The 14,416-nt window shown below is 43.7% G+C and overlaps 1 protein-coding gene across 4 annotated transcripts in view; it reads right to left on the reverse strand.

The window, feature by feature from the left end:
• tiam2a (TIAM Rac1 associated GEF 2a) overlaps positions 1-14,416 on the reverse strand; it is an 88,354-nt gene that overhangs the window by 23,888 nt on the left and 50,050 nt on the right. For all 4 annotated transcript variants that reach the window (XM_083924271.1, XM_083924269.1, XM_083924268.1 and 1 more), the window contains exons 6-14: positions 13,914-14,138; positions 10,172-10,357; positions 9,707-9,850; positions 6,465-6,521; positions 2,167-2,343; positions 988-1,092; positions 822-900; positions 605-694; positions 282-491 (exon numbers count right to left, since the gene is read on the reverse strand). In XM_083924271.1, coding sequence (XP_083780397.1) covers positions 282-491; positions 605-694; positions 822-900; positions 988-1,092; positions 2,167-2,343; positions 6,465-6,521; positions 9,707-9,850; positions 10,172-10,357; positions 13,914-14,138 — 1,273 coding nt within the window. The remainder of the gene's footprint in view (positions 1-281; positions 492-604; positions 695-821; positions 901-987; positions 1,093-2,166; positions 2,344-6,464; positions 6,522-9,706; positions 9,851-10,171; positions 10,358-13,913; positions 14,139-14,416) is intronic.

Consider the following 14,416-nt stretch of genomic DNA (forward strand, 5'->3'; position numbering starts at 1 on the left):
ATACAGTCTGTACACCGAACTGAGAAAGCCCAACCTCCATCAGTGTGCGAAGCGTTTCGCCGAAGCTACAGTTTCTCTTTCTTTTTTGCCTCTCTCTCACCATCTGTCTAACAAACTGAAACTAAAGGGTACCGCTATCAACTTCACTTTAACTTGTACTGTTAAGTGTTTCCATTAAGTAAAAATCTATAGTCTCTTAGTACAGAAACACCCCCTCTAATGACTAAATCTACATGCTTTCAGCTTGTTTCGAGGGTTTACTGCCACATGGATTTAAGCACCTGAGGAGGACTTGGCTCGTTGGTGCTTGTTGCAGACCTCCTGGTTGTGTTCGAGAGGATGGTTGGAGGCCACGGTTAGCGGCGGGGGTCCGTCCCGCCTCAGGCTCAGGTGCAGGGTTTGTTCGGCAAACAGCGTCTGGATCAGCGCCAGGTCCAGGCCCGACACACACCGGCCGTTCAGCACAAGGATTTCATCACCCGGACGCAGGCCTGGGAACACAGACAGGTATGCATCAGGAAAAGTAGGTGGTAAAAGCCACACAGATCAAACATGTAATACTGTTATTGGTGATTTCAGGATTATTTGTGTCATTCTTAAGCACCTTCGTTGAACGCCAGATCGTCAGGAAGAACTTCGCTGACAAAAATCCTGCTATTTTTTTGGCTGTCAATGTGCCCTGTTACTGCAAAGCCTAGTAGGAGGAAGAGAAACAAAGATGGAGACAAATGCAAAGAGTTAGAAAATTCACGATAAAGAGGTGGACATGAAATGACAGACACAGTTAGACCTAAATCACCCCACATATGTGGGCGACTCACCAAAGTCTCCGGTGCTGCTCGGCCGGCTCATGTGTAGAGTAAACACATTAACTGGGACCACCTCCAACTGATCATTGACCTACACGGTGACATCAATACATGTTACACAACGTAGCACATAATGAAGAGCACCATGTATCTGTGTGTGATTTTGCCTCCTCCTCACCACATCTCGGAGGAGCTCTCCAGGAGCCACGTATCGAACCTCCACGCTGTGTCCCACTCGCCTGTGCAGTCGGACGCAGTGCAGGCACGGGTCCAGCTGTTTCACCTGTATACACAAGAGTCCCTAATGCTCAGCGGCCTGTATGCTTAAAATCATCCGACATACATGTATTTCATGCAGCAACACTTAGTCAGACAGCTGCTGTTTGGCCGAGGCTTGAATTATTCACCAACTTTACACTTTCTGAGGAGAAATTTGTGGTAAACAAAAAAGTTTTGCCCAAGGGAATATGGTGTGTGTGTGTGTGTGTGTGTGTGTGTGTGTGTGTGTGTGTGTGTGTGTGTGTGTGTGTGTGTGTGTGTGTGTGTGTGTGTGTGTGTGTGGGTGTGTGTGGGTGGGTGTCTGTGTGTCCATCTACGTGCAGTCACTCTTTAGGGATTGTGATGCTGGATGAATAGGTTATATTTCAAGCCCATGGGAGCATTAGATAGACTATGTCAAAATTAACAAGATTTTCTGTTTACATTACAACTGCCAATAGCGGCCGGCATTGCTGGTTGCCAGAGTTGCCTGTTGTTCGTTGCAGCTACTGTAGGCTTGCACTGGGTTAACTGGCGTTTGCTAATCCTGCAGCTTCGTAATTTGTCCCAGTAGGTGAGTGACTGGAGACGGGCAAAAACAAGAGTCAGTATAGGCCAAGCATTCACTCCATAGACTAAGATAAATGAGTTCAACAGCATTAAAACATACGCCGATCGGTAATCTAACTTTCATGTTTACTTAGCTGTAACGGCTAATGGTAACTGTCAATCAAACTCTTCTGCAATACTTGTTTTTATGGTGCGATTTGCCAGAGCGGACGGGTTCAAACAGGCTCAATACAGACTCCGTTCTCCTGTAGGCTACTGGGCCTGGTCTTACGAACAAGGCAGCATGACTTCTTTTAATTATATTTTGTTGTTGCGATTACAATCTTGACACTAGATGTCGGTGTTCTGCTCATTCTCCATATTCAACCTTAAGTATGAATGGCTGGATCATATACAAGACATAAAACTCTACTTGACAACTAAATCCAAATGACAACACAGCTTTTTTTTTTTTTGCAACAACTGTCAGGAATATTGCTCTTTCATTGTGGTGACATGTCATTTCTCTGCAACTGGCTGCCAACCCAACCTTGCAGGCTGCAGAGAGAAGGTCAGTGGCTGTCTGGTCCCTTCTGACAGGAACTTGGACTGTCAGGCCGTCTGGCATGTAGACACACGTCAGCACATCTGTGGCACCGCTGATGCTGTCCCACATACCGCCCTCAGGGGGCGACATGGAGTAGATACTGGTCAGCATGTCTAGCCTCTGTGGGAGAGGAAAAGAGGGTAAAGAAAGATTCAAAGGATGGGGGTGAGTAGCATTAGATGGAGGAGAGTAAACAGAAAGGAGGAAGAAGGAGGTAAACAGAGGAAAGGAGAGCAGTAGACTCTGAGTAACAGCACACAAATCAATACAGTTCCATTAGTTTAAATGCTTGGCTATGGATCAAGCAGCGGAGCAAAGATGTCATACAATTAGCCTTTCAGAAATTCATTTGACAACATAGACGGCAGTTGATCCACATAATAGTCATCATAATGGCCGTATACACAAGCGGATTGGCAGGGGTCCACTGCCAGGTCTAGACATCCAGATATCTGCACATTTGTTTGGTTAGAAAAGCCACAAGAGTCATTTTGACTTAAGTGATGTGTAGGGACAATTTATTTTAAAATCAGTCAAACTTTCAGATCAGCTATTTGAAGGTAATTATTTGTAAGTTGACTTAACAGTGAGGTTTGAGCTTGGTATTAAGGCGAGGTGGGATCAGTCCACCGATCGGCCTCACAGGCAGCCATTTGAGGGTTTTGGTTGCGACTCTGTGTCTCTGGTGGGAAAAGTGCCACTGCTGTGTTGAGGGGCTCTGGGAGACGCCACAGTGGAGCCTAACACCGCAATTATCAAGCCCCCAGATCTCGAGGAAACGCTCAATCACAAGAAATGTACTAAAAATCATGGGTGAAAGAGGTCGGCAATTCAGCACTTCTGACAAAGACGATATGAGTTCTCGGTTAAACTGAGACATGGAACCAAGAGGGATAATTGCATAAGTGAATATGTCTTGGTGTGTAGTGATGTTTTCAAGGCATTACGGGATCATAAAAATAAGATGGCGCGCGTGTGTGTGTTTGTGTGTCTGTGTGAGTGTCTGTGTGTGTGTCTGTGTGTGTGTGTGTCTGTGTGTGTGTGTGTCTGTGTGTGTGTCTGTCTGTGTGTGTGTCTGTGTGTGTGTCTGTCTGTGTGTGTGTCTGTTTTTTTTCTGTCAGCTTTCAGTTGAGGCATCACCTCAAGAGGAAACAGACTATTTTCCCTGCCAGACAAAAAGCCTAAAGGGACAAGCTCAGGCCTCTGATTCAGAGCATCACTTAGCTCCACACACACACACACATATAAACACAGTTCTCAGTGTAGCTCAGATAAACACGGACACATCGACAATCATCTGCCTAATTTGTCGTCTGAATGTTCCTTTTGAATGTTCCTTTTTGACTAGTCTATTTCAGGAATCAGTGCCATAATAAAGGCCACCAATGTTCTTACCAAAATGTTTCCCTAACCTGTTGGGATGGAGGAACACAGGGTGCCACTTCAACACCTACTGCGTAGTGAGGTCATGCTTACAAACAGAGGATAAAAAAACAAGCCGTCATGGCAACTGGTTGCATAACCGCCCTGTTTGTGTCCCAGCGACATGGCGTGACCGGAAAACGGAGATTTGGTTGCCTATACTGACCTGACCAACGGCTGACTAACACTGTACAGTCATTCATGGTCAGAAAGGGTTGTAACGGACTGACGGTTGCCTGGTCAACGTTCCATGAACACACTGCCAAGAGTATGGTCCGGGCACGCGCTGGACTTCAACAAGTGCTCTGTGTGGTGAGTGTGTGTACTGTATTTATGTTTGCATTAAGCCAAAAAAATTCAATACTTCATTCTTTCCTCTCAAGTGTGGAAATAATTTCCAAGCACGCCGTCCTCCATCCTGCAGCTTCTAAAGATGGAACGTGGAGTAACGGTTTAGTGGCCACTGTGCGGATACACCCTTTCTGTTCCACTTAGCAACTGTGTAACACAAATATTACAGTACTGCTGCCTCAAATAGATAGGGTGACCATGAAGAAGAATCAGTTTAAGACAATTTCCCCCCCATTACATCTATTAAAAGGTTATTACTCTTCCTTTCCTCACAGCTCCACCCAAGGTTCTTCTTTCCACCACTGTGACACAAATTTAACACACACAAGGTGACAAATAATTACCATCCATACTGGCTAGAACTGGTGCCTGTTCCTCAAGTTAAAGCAGATGTATGTATTTGTGGAGTGTGGTGAGAAGGGATCAGTATGTCATGGACAAGTGGTGGGATCGTGATCATGTGTCCTCTATTGAAAGAGAGAAAAGAAAAACAAGAGCAGGCATTTGTGAGCATTTTAATTATGTGAATTAATGTGAGAATGCAGTATTAAGTTAGAAAGTTAAGTTTTAAGTAAGAAAAGTCGAGCGTTCATGTCATTTTTTTCTGGCAGTCAACACCATTTACCCGCTCCGTTGCTGACAGAAAGAGTGGGTGGATGGAGGATTGGAAGAGAAAATGTCAATCAATGTGAACTCTGCTATAACCTCTATGGAGGCCAAGACAGCCTCCATGTTACAAACAGGTTCTATATAGATGTTTATCCCTCTCGGCTTTATGCAACACACAGCACAGCCTCAGTCTGTTGAAATATTGAGTTGGTTAAAGCCGTGTAGAAAGGACAGAAACCATATGCACAAAGTGTCGCGGATGGTCACACTATACGAGAGAGTACACACAAGCTATGCAGCTATAATGCAGCATGGGCGCGCACACACACAAAATGCACCCTTCAGCTGACTTCACTTCAAAAGGATTAGGGGAAGATGATTACTTATTAGAGTAATTCAAGGGATTTGAGACAACAGGAGCAAAGTCATCACGTCAACAAAAATCAATACAGCCGTACCGTCCTCTCTCCCTCTCTCTTTATTTTTACTTCACACTCTGAAGGACCTTAATTCCAGCTAAATAAAACGGATACTAGTGACACATTGGAGGGTTGCTGCATTTAAGAAACATTGAGGTGTTGGCCCAATGAAGGCCGTTATTGTTTCCCCAAACCACTTCCTGTTGCAGTCCAAGTCCATTACTAGACCCCATAATGGGGGCAGTTGTAACACTAAACACATTCACCACAGGCTCACACTATGAATCATAGCATCCTGTGGAACAGGGATCTTAATAACACGCTGTCCTGCTCTGTCTAAAAGTTTCCATTATCTTGAACTGTTTATCCAGGAAGGCATTGATAAGATTTAATTTGATAAGACACACCAAGATATGTTTAATACATTCTATGTTATACCAGTATAGAAATTCTATATTTTTTTATATATATATATAAATATATTTAAAAAAATATATATATATAATTATTTCATAGTGTATATGAAAATACCGTCTTCTTGCCTCTTATTCTTAAAAATATCGCCTTGCTCAGCTGCGAGTTATCAGGTATTTAGTTACTTGCTCAAAAGTCACCTCAGAGTCTTGTCAACAGGTGGGCTTCAGCCAAAATGATTCTCCATTAAAGGAATATTTCAATATTTTAGGAAATATACTTGTTATACTTGTTGACTGTTGCTGAGAGTTAGGTGAGTCATCTACAACATGTTACAAAAGCAGGAGGTATTACTCATAAAGAGGAAAGACTCATGTCATCTACTAGTCGGGATGCTAAGCTAACCGTCTGCTTGCGGACAGTGAGGGTTGGAGCTGAAGCTTACGGCAACATTTCACACTTCCGTGATCGAGGCGTGTAACCACCCAGTAGCCTGTGAATGCTGCAGTTCCAGCATCTGGCTGCTAAGATGGCCAGCATTCACACTCGTCACTCATTCAACACTTTTACCAAAACTCATACACTCTGAAGCGCTTCTGGTCAACACTTCGGCTCAACACTCCCCATTAACTCAATTATGCTGTGAAGTGGACGCCTGTCCACACTGGAGTTTAACACGGTGTAAAAATCTTTTGCTCGATATACAGCATATTTCTCTTTCAGACACCTGCAGATCAACATGAAAGGAATCTATGCTTTCATCCTAGACATGTAATATACCAAGGCAGGCAGACACACACACTTTCTGATCCCCTCACACACGCCCCATGTGTAAACATATCTTTACACAGCCCACTATCATGAAAGGCATGTTTCTGCCACAGCTACTTCACGCTGAAACTGATAATTCAGCTCATAAAATGGTACCACAGATGGATAAGACAGATGGCAGTGGAATTTTTAAAAGATATATCAAAAGATCCACAAACCGTAAAGGACAAAGTTAACCGAAACGCTATGACTCACCTCGGTGTTCCTGGGAGGTAGGGCATACGTTTGACCTCCAGCATCGCTCTCAAAGATCTGAAACCAAGAGACACAGAAAGTTAGAAAATGCAGACAGAGGGGCACCACACTGATTGACTCATAAGCAAGTTGCCAGTGCCAGCCGCTTCGGCAACACAATATTAAACAAGCACAGTGCCATTATGTAGTTAATTAAAAACTACGTGTGGCGAGGGCCGTTTTTGGTATGGCTTCCAAACGTGGTCTGTTGCCTTTGAAGGTGCAATGGTGGAAATATGCTGTGTGTGTGTGTCAGTGTGTGTGTGTGAGTATGTGTGAGTGGAGGGGGTGTGTACGGACAGTGGTTTTTCTGTGTAGCAGAGAGATGAAAGGAGGAAACAGTCTGGTTACAGATGAGGAGGACACGTCCACCCCCCGTGTAGAATTCTCTCTATTCTTGATCCAGTATATCTTCCCCAACCTCTACTCTTTAGAGGCATCCCCTGGCTTGTGATCGTATAGCGTGTTGTGTCGGGCTAAGCCCGGTGCTGGAGGTAATTCTGCTGCCTCAGAGGGCTTTAACAACTCTATAATACAGCAGTGACACAGAGCCATCCATTACATGAGGGTGTGACTCCAACCCTTGCTCAAACAGGATGGAGTTTTTGTGGAGATACTTTGTCACCAGGCAGGAGAGACAAGATAGTGATGATCTCAAAATGTGTCAAAAGTGCGTATTTTGAAGTGAAAGTTAAAGCTGAATTTCCTGTGTAGTGTGTACACTCTACTTAATAATTGTTGTATGAAAGGCTCTTGTAGGTGCTCGGATCAGCTGCTTTTCTCCAATGCGATGCCAAGACATTTCCTTTACAATCAGAAAAACTCTCCCCTTATGGTAGTAAGAACCCTCATCGGACCTCTGAGTACAGTAACTCTCCTTCCAGTACATTTATAAAGTGGCTGTAAACAGTGCTGCTTCGCCGTAAACTGACTAATTTTAGAAAGCTTTACCAACTCTCCTACAAATCCTTGGACCTTTCTGGCCTACTTCCCACAGCCGACTTCTGGCCAGCTCTTCACTGTATACATAGCTCTCCTAAGACGGATGAGAGATGAGAAATCGAGGGGGAAGGAGATGGGGGTGCATGACTTTGGGGCAAGGTTGCTGAGCGCGGCATCACAGTGGTAAATGGGATTTAGGCTTAGTCAACACAGATGAGTCAGAATGGAAACTGTGGGAGAAGGACCGCCGGCTAACGCTCTGATGTTTATGCCCTGAGAACAGGAGGTTTGAGAAAAAGGACGAAGCTGAAGGAAAAAAAAAACGGAAAGACAAATGGTTAGAAAAATTTGGGGAGAGAAGGAGATGAAACTCCAGTTTAAAGAGATTAAATATGTAGGATAGAGGTAGGGGCAAAAAACATAGGGTGTTTGAGTTGGAGGAAGGGGGGATAAACGGAGAGCAAAAAGGGAGGAAAGCACAGAAATAAGATATCATGAAAATCACAGAGAAAGCTCAGTCTGTGAACCTGAGAAGGTAACAACATATTAAGTGCAGGGAGGAAAGTTTGGCTCCTCAGAAGGCCTCGCTGTCCAAATCCTTTTCCAGCAGACACGTGTATCGTCAGTACATGAGAGAACAGCCAAGGAACTGATGTCATTTAAAATGGCCATGACTGGATGTCCCAGTAGTCACAGAGAACAACAAAACTAACACTGCCAATGATCTTTTGCACACAAAAAAGTCAGCAGATGTCCAGGCAAACCAAGCTCTGTGAAGCACTCACCAGCCCTTTTTTATTCCTTATTAGCCTTTAAGTAAAAAACAAAATACCAGAAAGATACTAATCAAGCTTGTAAGAGAAGGTGGTCCTAGGGTAAAAAAATAAAAGGGAGGCTGTTTAATATTTAGAGTCTTTACACCAACCATCTGCTGGTGTCTGCAGGGCTGAGGAAAAGAGGGGAGAATGCCATCTACCACATATGGCTTTCAATAATTCATGTGTGTGCTGCGGCGCCACCTCAGCCTTCTGCACTGCAAAATGTAACCGGGCCTCATTAGACCGGTCGGCTGGAGTTCCCCAGGAAAATAATAGCACGCGCGCACACATACCTAGTCCCTGACAGACGTGTGCAAATGCGTAAACATAAATATCACAGAGCAGGTGGTGCAATGAGGTGGGTGAGCTAGATAAGAGCAAGTGAAGCAGGACAGGGAACATTTTGTAAGCAGTCAGGGAGTCAGGGCCCATCTAGTGAACATGATTGGCTCTTAGCTGTGCTAGCTCCAAAACAATAAGACTCCATATGGACTTCATAGTATTAAAAGGAAAAATGAAGGTACATTGCCAAACCACGCCCCTCTCCTTTCCTATGATGTCAGCTAATAAACAGAGGTCTATAAAAGATGAGCAAATGAGTGTTTCCTGTGCTGAATCTTAAAATAGACCACCAAGAGTGGAGTATTCTCCAGGGTCGTATCTTCAGGGTACAGAGTGGTAGATTTCTGTATCAATAAATAACCAGCTTGCATGAGGCTAATTACTAACCTGAGAGGATTAAGACCCCCACAAATACACCCCCCCCTCCCACCACCACCACCACCACACACACCTGGTTAAGAATGCCCCCTCTGTGTTTATGTTGATGGGAGCTGTGCACTCAGGGGGGGACGTGAGCTTATGTGCTTCTAATTAATAAAATCTCCTTCGGGGAAAACATGCTGAAAGCGCTGCACCAGTATCTGGCTTTCTTTCATGTGAATGCAGGCGTTGTGCATGCGAGTAAGCAATATGACAAGACGCTTTCGGGTTGTTTCATTCACAGGGATTTGCACAATGTGTACTGATGGTTGTATTTATCAAAAAGACAGTTTTTTCAGCAGTAAGTCCCACGAGACTGTGTGCACGCATGCATATGAATTCTGCATGTTCATGTTATGTGTAAGTGTGTGGGTAGTTTCCTCTGCTGAATACATGAAGTGAGTGATCCCTGCATTAGATCTGCTAATCCAGACCACCTAAAGAGTTTCATTTCTAATGGAGATTATTTAGGGTCACTTCAAGGTCTAAGTGCTGCTGTCAGGCTTTCAACACTGACAAGAACACAAAAATACTGACATTCAGTAATCTTATGTAATTTTTGAAGTGTATTACCATATCTGTGATTGCTCAAGGGCTTGTTTAGATCTTTAAAACTTTTAAAATTAAAATATATTGTATTATTTAAACAATACCCAGATCTTTGTGTGTGTTCAGTAGTACCTGTGATGCAGAGGGCCTCTTGTCCCGGCCCCTCTTCGGAAGGTTGTCGAGGCCTTTGAGAGAGGAGAAAAGGCCTCTCTTGCGCTGTCTGTAAGTCATGGACAATGAGCGCCTTCTCAGCGTGGCCTCATCTCTGGAACAGATCTGAACAGACACACACACACACACACAAACACTATTAAAACTATAAATCCTTTAGCTCAGCAAAAAAATCCCATCTAATCAGACCATCTTAATTAGGTTATTTTCTGCCAGTAAGGATGCTTTTTAGTTTCAAATGATAACAGGAGTTTCAAGGTTACTGCTACACATAAAGTGAATTCAAACTTATGTATCACATACAAGAAAGAATGTTTAAAAAATCAGCAGCAGAGGACACACTGCTGCTGATTTTATTCTGTATTGTGCATTTATTTACTGGTCATTCATCTGCCCTTGTACAGGCCCCATCCTAGGCTTCCTCACCAGTGCATGGAAGGAGGAGACAGAGAAGATCCCCAGGCGTCCCAGGGTGCTTTTGGTGGGGCGGCTGGCGATTGCCAGCAGGCTCTTTGGGTTGGGCAGCTCTCCACCCTGTAGACTGGCCAGGTAGCAGCGCATCCTAAACAGATCCATGTTAAACTTCTCCAGGTTCTGCTCCCACTGCTGGATCTGAAGTAAAAAAAGGAAGATTATGATTTCACAGGTTTGGTAGAGGTGCTGAATGAGAATTTTCTGGTGAATGAGAAATGAGAGTCGAGGAGAGGTAAAGGACATGGCTAGGAGAGGGGAGGCAGGACAGGGGGAGTCAAAGAGGGAGATCCAGGGTCAGTTGAGGGCTTTCCATCAAACTGCAATTGCTTGCAGATGTTGGTGGAGGTTGAGGGCACAAATTGGTGGAGGGACTGCATATCTAGCAGAAGAGTCAGAGTTTGCCTATTTTTTATGCAAGTCTAGAGAGAGTGGTGATGTTGCACAGACCACCCGTTAAACCACCATTGCACACAAACACAAATTACATACATACATGCAGTTTACAGCCCCCCTATTCCTGTTTGCACTATGTGAGCTATGAGAAAGTGCTTATTTTGTAAGCTGGAGACTAGTTTTAATGAGAACACTCAAGTTAAACAACCCTCTATAACAACTGACTTTAATAGGTCTCGTCTGCACTGTGAGTTCATTTACAATAACGCACCCTATGGCGTTGTGCTGTTAGGTCTCATTTGCGCTGATGGCACTCTTTAGAATTAGGAACAAGCTGAGGAGGAACACAAGGGTGGAGTTATATGAACCTCTGACTTTTCAAACATCTTACACAAAGAAATCCCCATGGGACCATACTGGGCTATGTTATGTGCTAAACCGATGAAAAGGCCTGTGTACGTAGCTGTGCAAGTGGCCTCGGTTAACAAGCCTTGAGTCAATGACATTCAGCCATTATTTCCATTCCAGACGTGGACTGTGGGGACAATTGCTAGGAATCCAGAAGCAAACAATTTCCCCCTGAGATTATTACAGTATTTCTTATTCTGAATCTGATTGGTTAAAAAAAATGACCTTGCCTTTTTGCCCGTCAGTTATTTAAATAATTGGAAAAATGATCAAGCACTACAGTAAGAAGTTAGTCCTTCTATCTCTAGAAAATCCCTAAGTCACATCTTGCAATATATTAATAACTACATTGTCACAAAAGTTTTTGAAAGTGCCGTCCTTTGGCCTTAAGAGCTCCTGGGCAAATGTTCCATCAGACTATGCAACTATTGAAACAAGCGACACCTTTTTACTCGTACAAATGAAAAGTTGAAGCAATAAAAACAAACCCCATTGTTCTACTCAGGAGTTTTGCAGCTACAGCCCTACTTGGTTTGGTTTGACTAGTAGCTTTTAGCATCTAATGTTAGCTAGCTAATGTAGCTAATGTCAGTATCCTTTATTTCTAGCACTGCTGTAACCCACCAACCGTGTCCCAACCTCTGTTTAATGGCCTTGGCTAATGCTAACTTGATGACTTCTCTCTCTGCGTGTTTACACTATGTTTTAGCATTTAGCATTTTCACACAGTCTCATTTTACAATTACCAGCAGTTATTATGGATTAAAGAAATGTTATAGGCAACCTTATCTAAAATAAAGCAACATAAAATATGACAAAACTACTTTTTACAACAAAGGTGGGTTTTCTTATTGGGAAAATACATTTAGCATTAGCTTAATTAGCATGGAGCACTGAATGAAACTTACTCCTTTCACATTTTCATAGGTCTAAGTCTTGAACCTGAACTCAAAGACTTCGTACATAAATCCTCTGATGGTAAGTAAGTAAAGCAAAGCACATTTTCTATCCTGTTACTCTTGGGTCATTATATATAACATGGGGTTCTGGAGGAACTGTGAATTAATTCCACTGAGTGGTTTGAAGATGACTTCAGATGGGGAGGGAGGTAATACTGAGTAAATCAGATAAGCTCCTTCCTCAAAAGCAAAGACAAATTTAGGAGTTAGTGCTTAGAAGAAAAAACGTGTGTCTATGTATAACTATCACACAAGATCCTAGCATGCTTCTGATTTACACAACATCTGGATCTGTTTGTCAACATCCAAACACCTACGCCTTCGTTCAGGGACGATCTAAAATAGTCCTGTGCATAAAATTTGATTTGAGGATTCATGCCAAGGGTGTATCACTGATGAAAGCTTATATGTAGTCGATTGCTTCATGCGTCTAGCAGGTCTGAATGATATAATGCCGTGAGACAATCAAACAACATCAGGGAAAAGTGAGGCATGTTTGGGCACATCTGGCCTGCATGCACAACTTGTTTACGTTAATTTCAGAACCATTAATCTTGGCAGACATAAGCCTTTCTTTTAACAGGTTCTCCTCTTTTCTTATCACCCCTCTTTAACATCTGCCCCTCGCTCTCTGTAAAAGCCCTAGTACATAATAAGTCTTTCAATGCAACTTGATCACAATGTGTGTGCGTGTGTGCGTGTGTGCGTGTGCGTGTGTGTGTGTTTGTGTGCATGACTGTGTGAAAGGGGCAAAGGCAGTCTTCAAAAGAGGTCTACGAGCACCGATTGCAGGAGACAAGGGTGGGGGTGGGGTACATCAAAGTTGTGCCCTGTTGGTGCTAGACAACCCCATCGAAACCTTAAATCTATCATCAGCCTTGGGGCGCCTGTAGCAGAGTCCTGCCCTATACCCCTCTGACCCTATCATTGACTCCAACCCCGTCTGTCTCTTTGTCTACTCTGAGGTGGCACACTGGCTAATTGGAAACAGATACAGGCACACAGCCAGTCAGTCTCGCAGGCAGGCAGAGACATCTCCATCTGTGAGGACTGTGGTGAGCTGTTCAGCTTCTACCGTGCTTGTTCTTCATAATAATATACTCATATCTCCACTCAGGGCTCTTTCAGCTAAAGACCAAATAACTGCCTTCCCAATAAGTACCCTAGAGTATAGGCATACAGCACACATGGACAAGAGCAGTTGACAAATGGCAAATCCATGTCTACACAGAGGTAGAATGCATAAGTAAGAGGCACTTTAAGTCAATGACCACCCAACTCCTCACAGGTAAAGAAAAAGGGCAGCTGGATTTCCTCACATTCCATGACAAACACCAATTTCTTGTAAAGGTATTTGGGTTCTTACTAAGCTATAGATTGTTGTCTTTTTATACCCATCATAATCCGCTGTATGTAGGCTACAGCACAGTGCTGGGTGCTTCTGATTCTCCCCCAGGCTGTGAGGAGGAGGAGGAGGAGGAGGAGGAGGATAATGCATGTTGAGAGCCCATTACTAGGAAACATCTGGAATTTCAATCTGATGCTTGGGGAGCGAGTTGCTCCCCTGGGCCCCTTTGCGAAGCATTTGGGGACTGATGCATTTAGGCCACTTCACCCGCCCACAGTAAAAAATAAAACACAGGCTTGTCACCACAGTCACAAAATCAGTAAAATTAAGTAGGGCACGTCATGTGGTTGCTACACGTATTGTATGGAATAACAAAACAGTCTAAAGATTAAAATTTTGCATGAGAAGCGCATGTGTTACGCTACCTGATCCATCAAAGCTATAAAGTAACCCAGCAGATTTTCTGTGAAATTTGTCCCAGGGGCATGAAATGTATAATACAGCGTAAAATGCAATAGAGGCCTCCAATATTCTCAGTGATGCTGGTATAAATGTCTCATTATCAGTATCATCATCACCACCTCACCTGGTTCTCAATAGCCTTGCGGTTCTTGGGGTCGCTAACCACTGTCAGCTGCAGCTCGGCCATCTTCTTCATCTTCCCATCCATGTCGATCTTCTGCAGCAGGCCGCGGACCTGGCTCCGCAGCAGGCGCACCGTATCCTCCTTCCCCTGGCGCTTGGCCAGCAGCGAGGCACTGGCAGAATGGATGGCTGTCACCCAGTTCTCCAGGTCGGTCTGATTGCTGGCCTGGAAGGGCAAAGAGGGGCAGGGAGTTTGATTTATTAAAGCAGCAAGACCAATTTTACAAGCTGGATTCAGAGATGCAAAAGCTGATAAATTTGCTAGGATTGGCAAAGCACTGCTTTTTTGTTATTCTTCCATACATCACAATAAAATCATTGGGTGGAAAGCTGGCTTTACTGAATCAATATATGAACTAGATTAATGGTGTGTCTACGAGAAATAACAGGTTATGAACTGCTGCAAATCAAACACACATTTTAACTGTTAATAAGCAGTTTTAT

Source organism: Echiichthys vipera, assembly GCF_963691815.1.
Source record: "Echiichthys vipera genome assembly, chromosome: 12".
Taxonomy (NCBI): Eukaryota; Metazoa; Chordata; class Actinopteri; order Perciformes; family Trachinidae; genus Echiichthys; species Echiichthys vipera.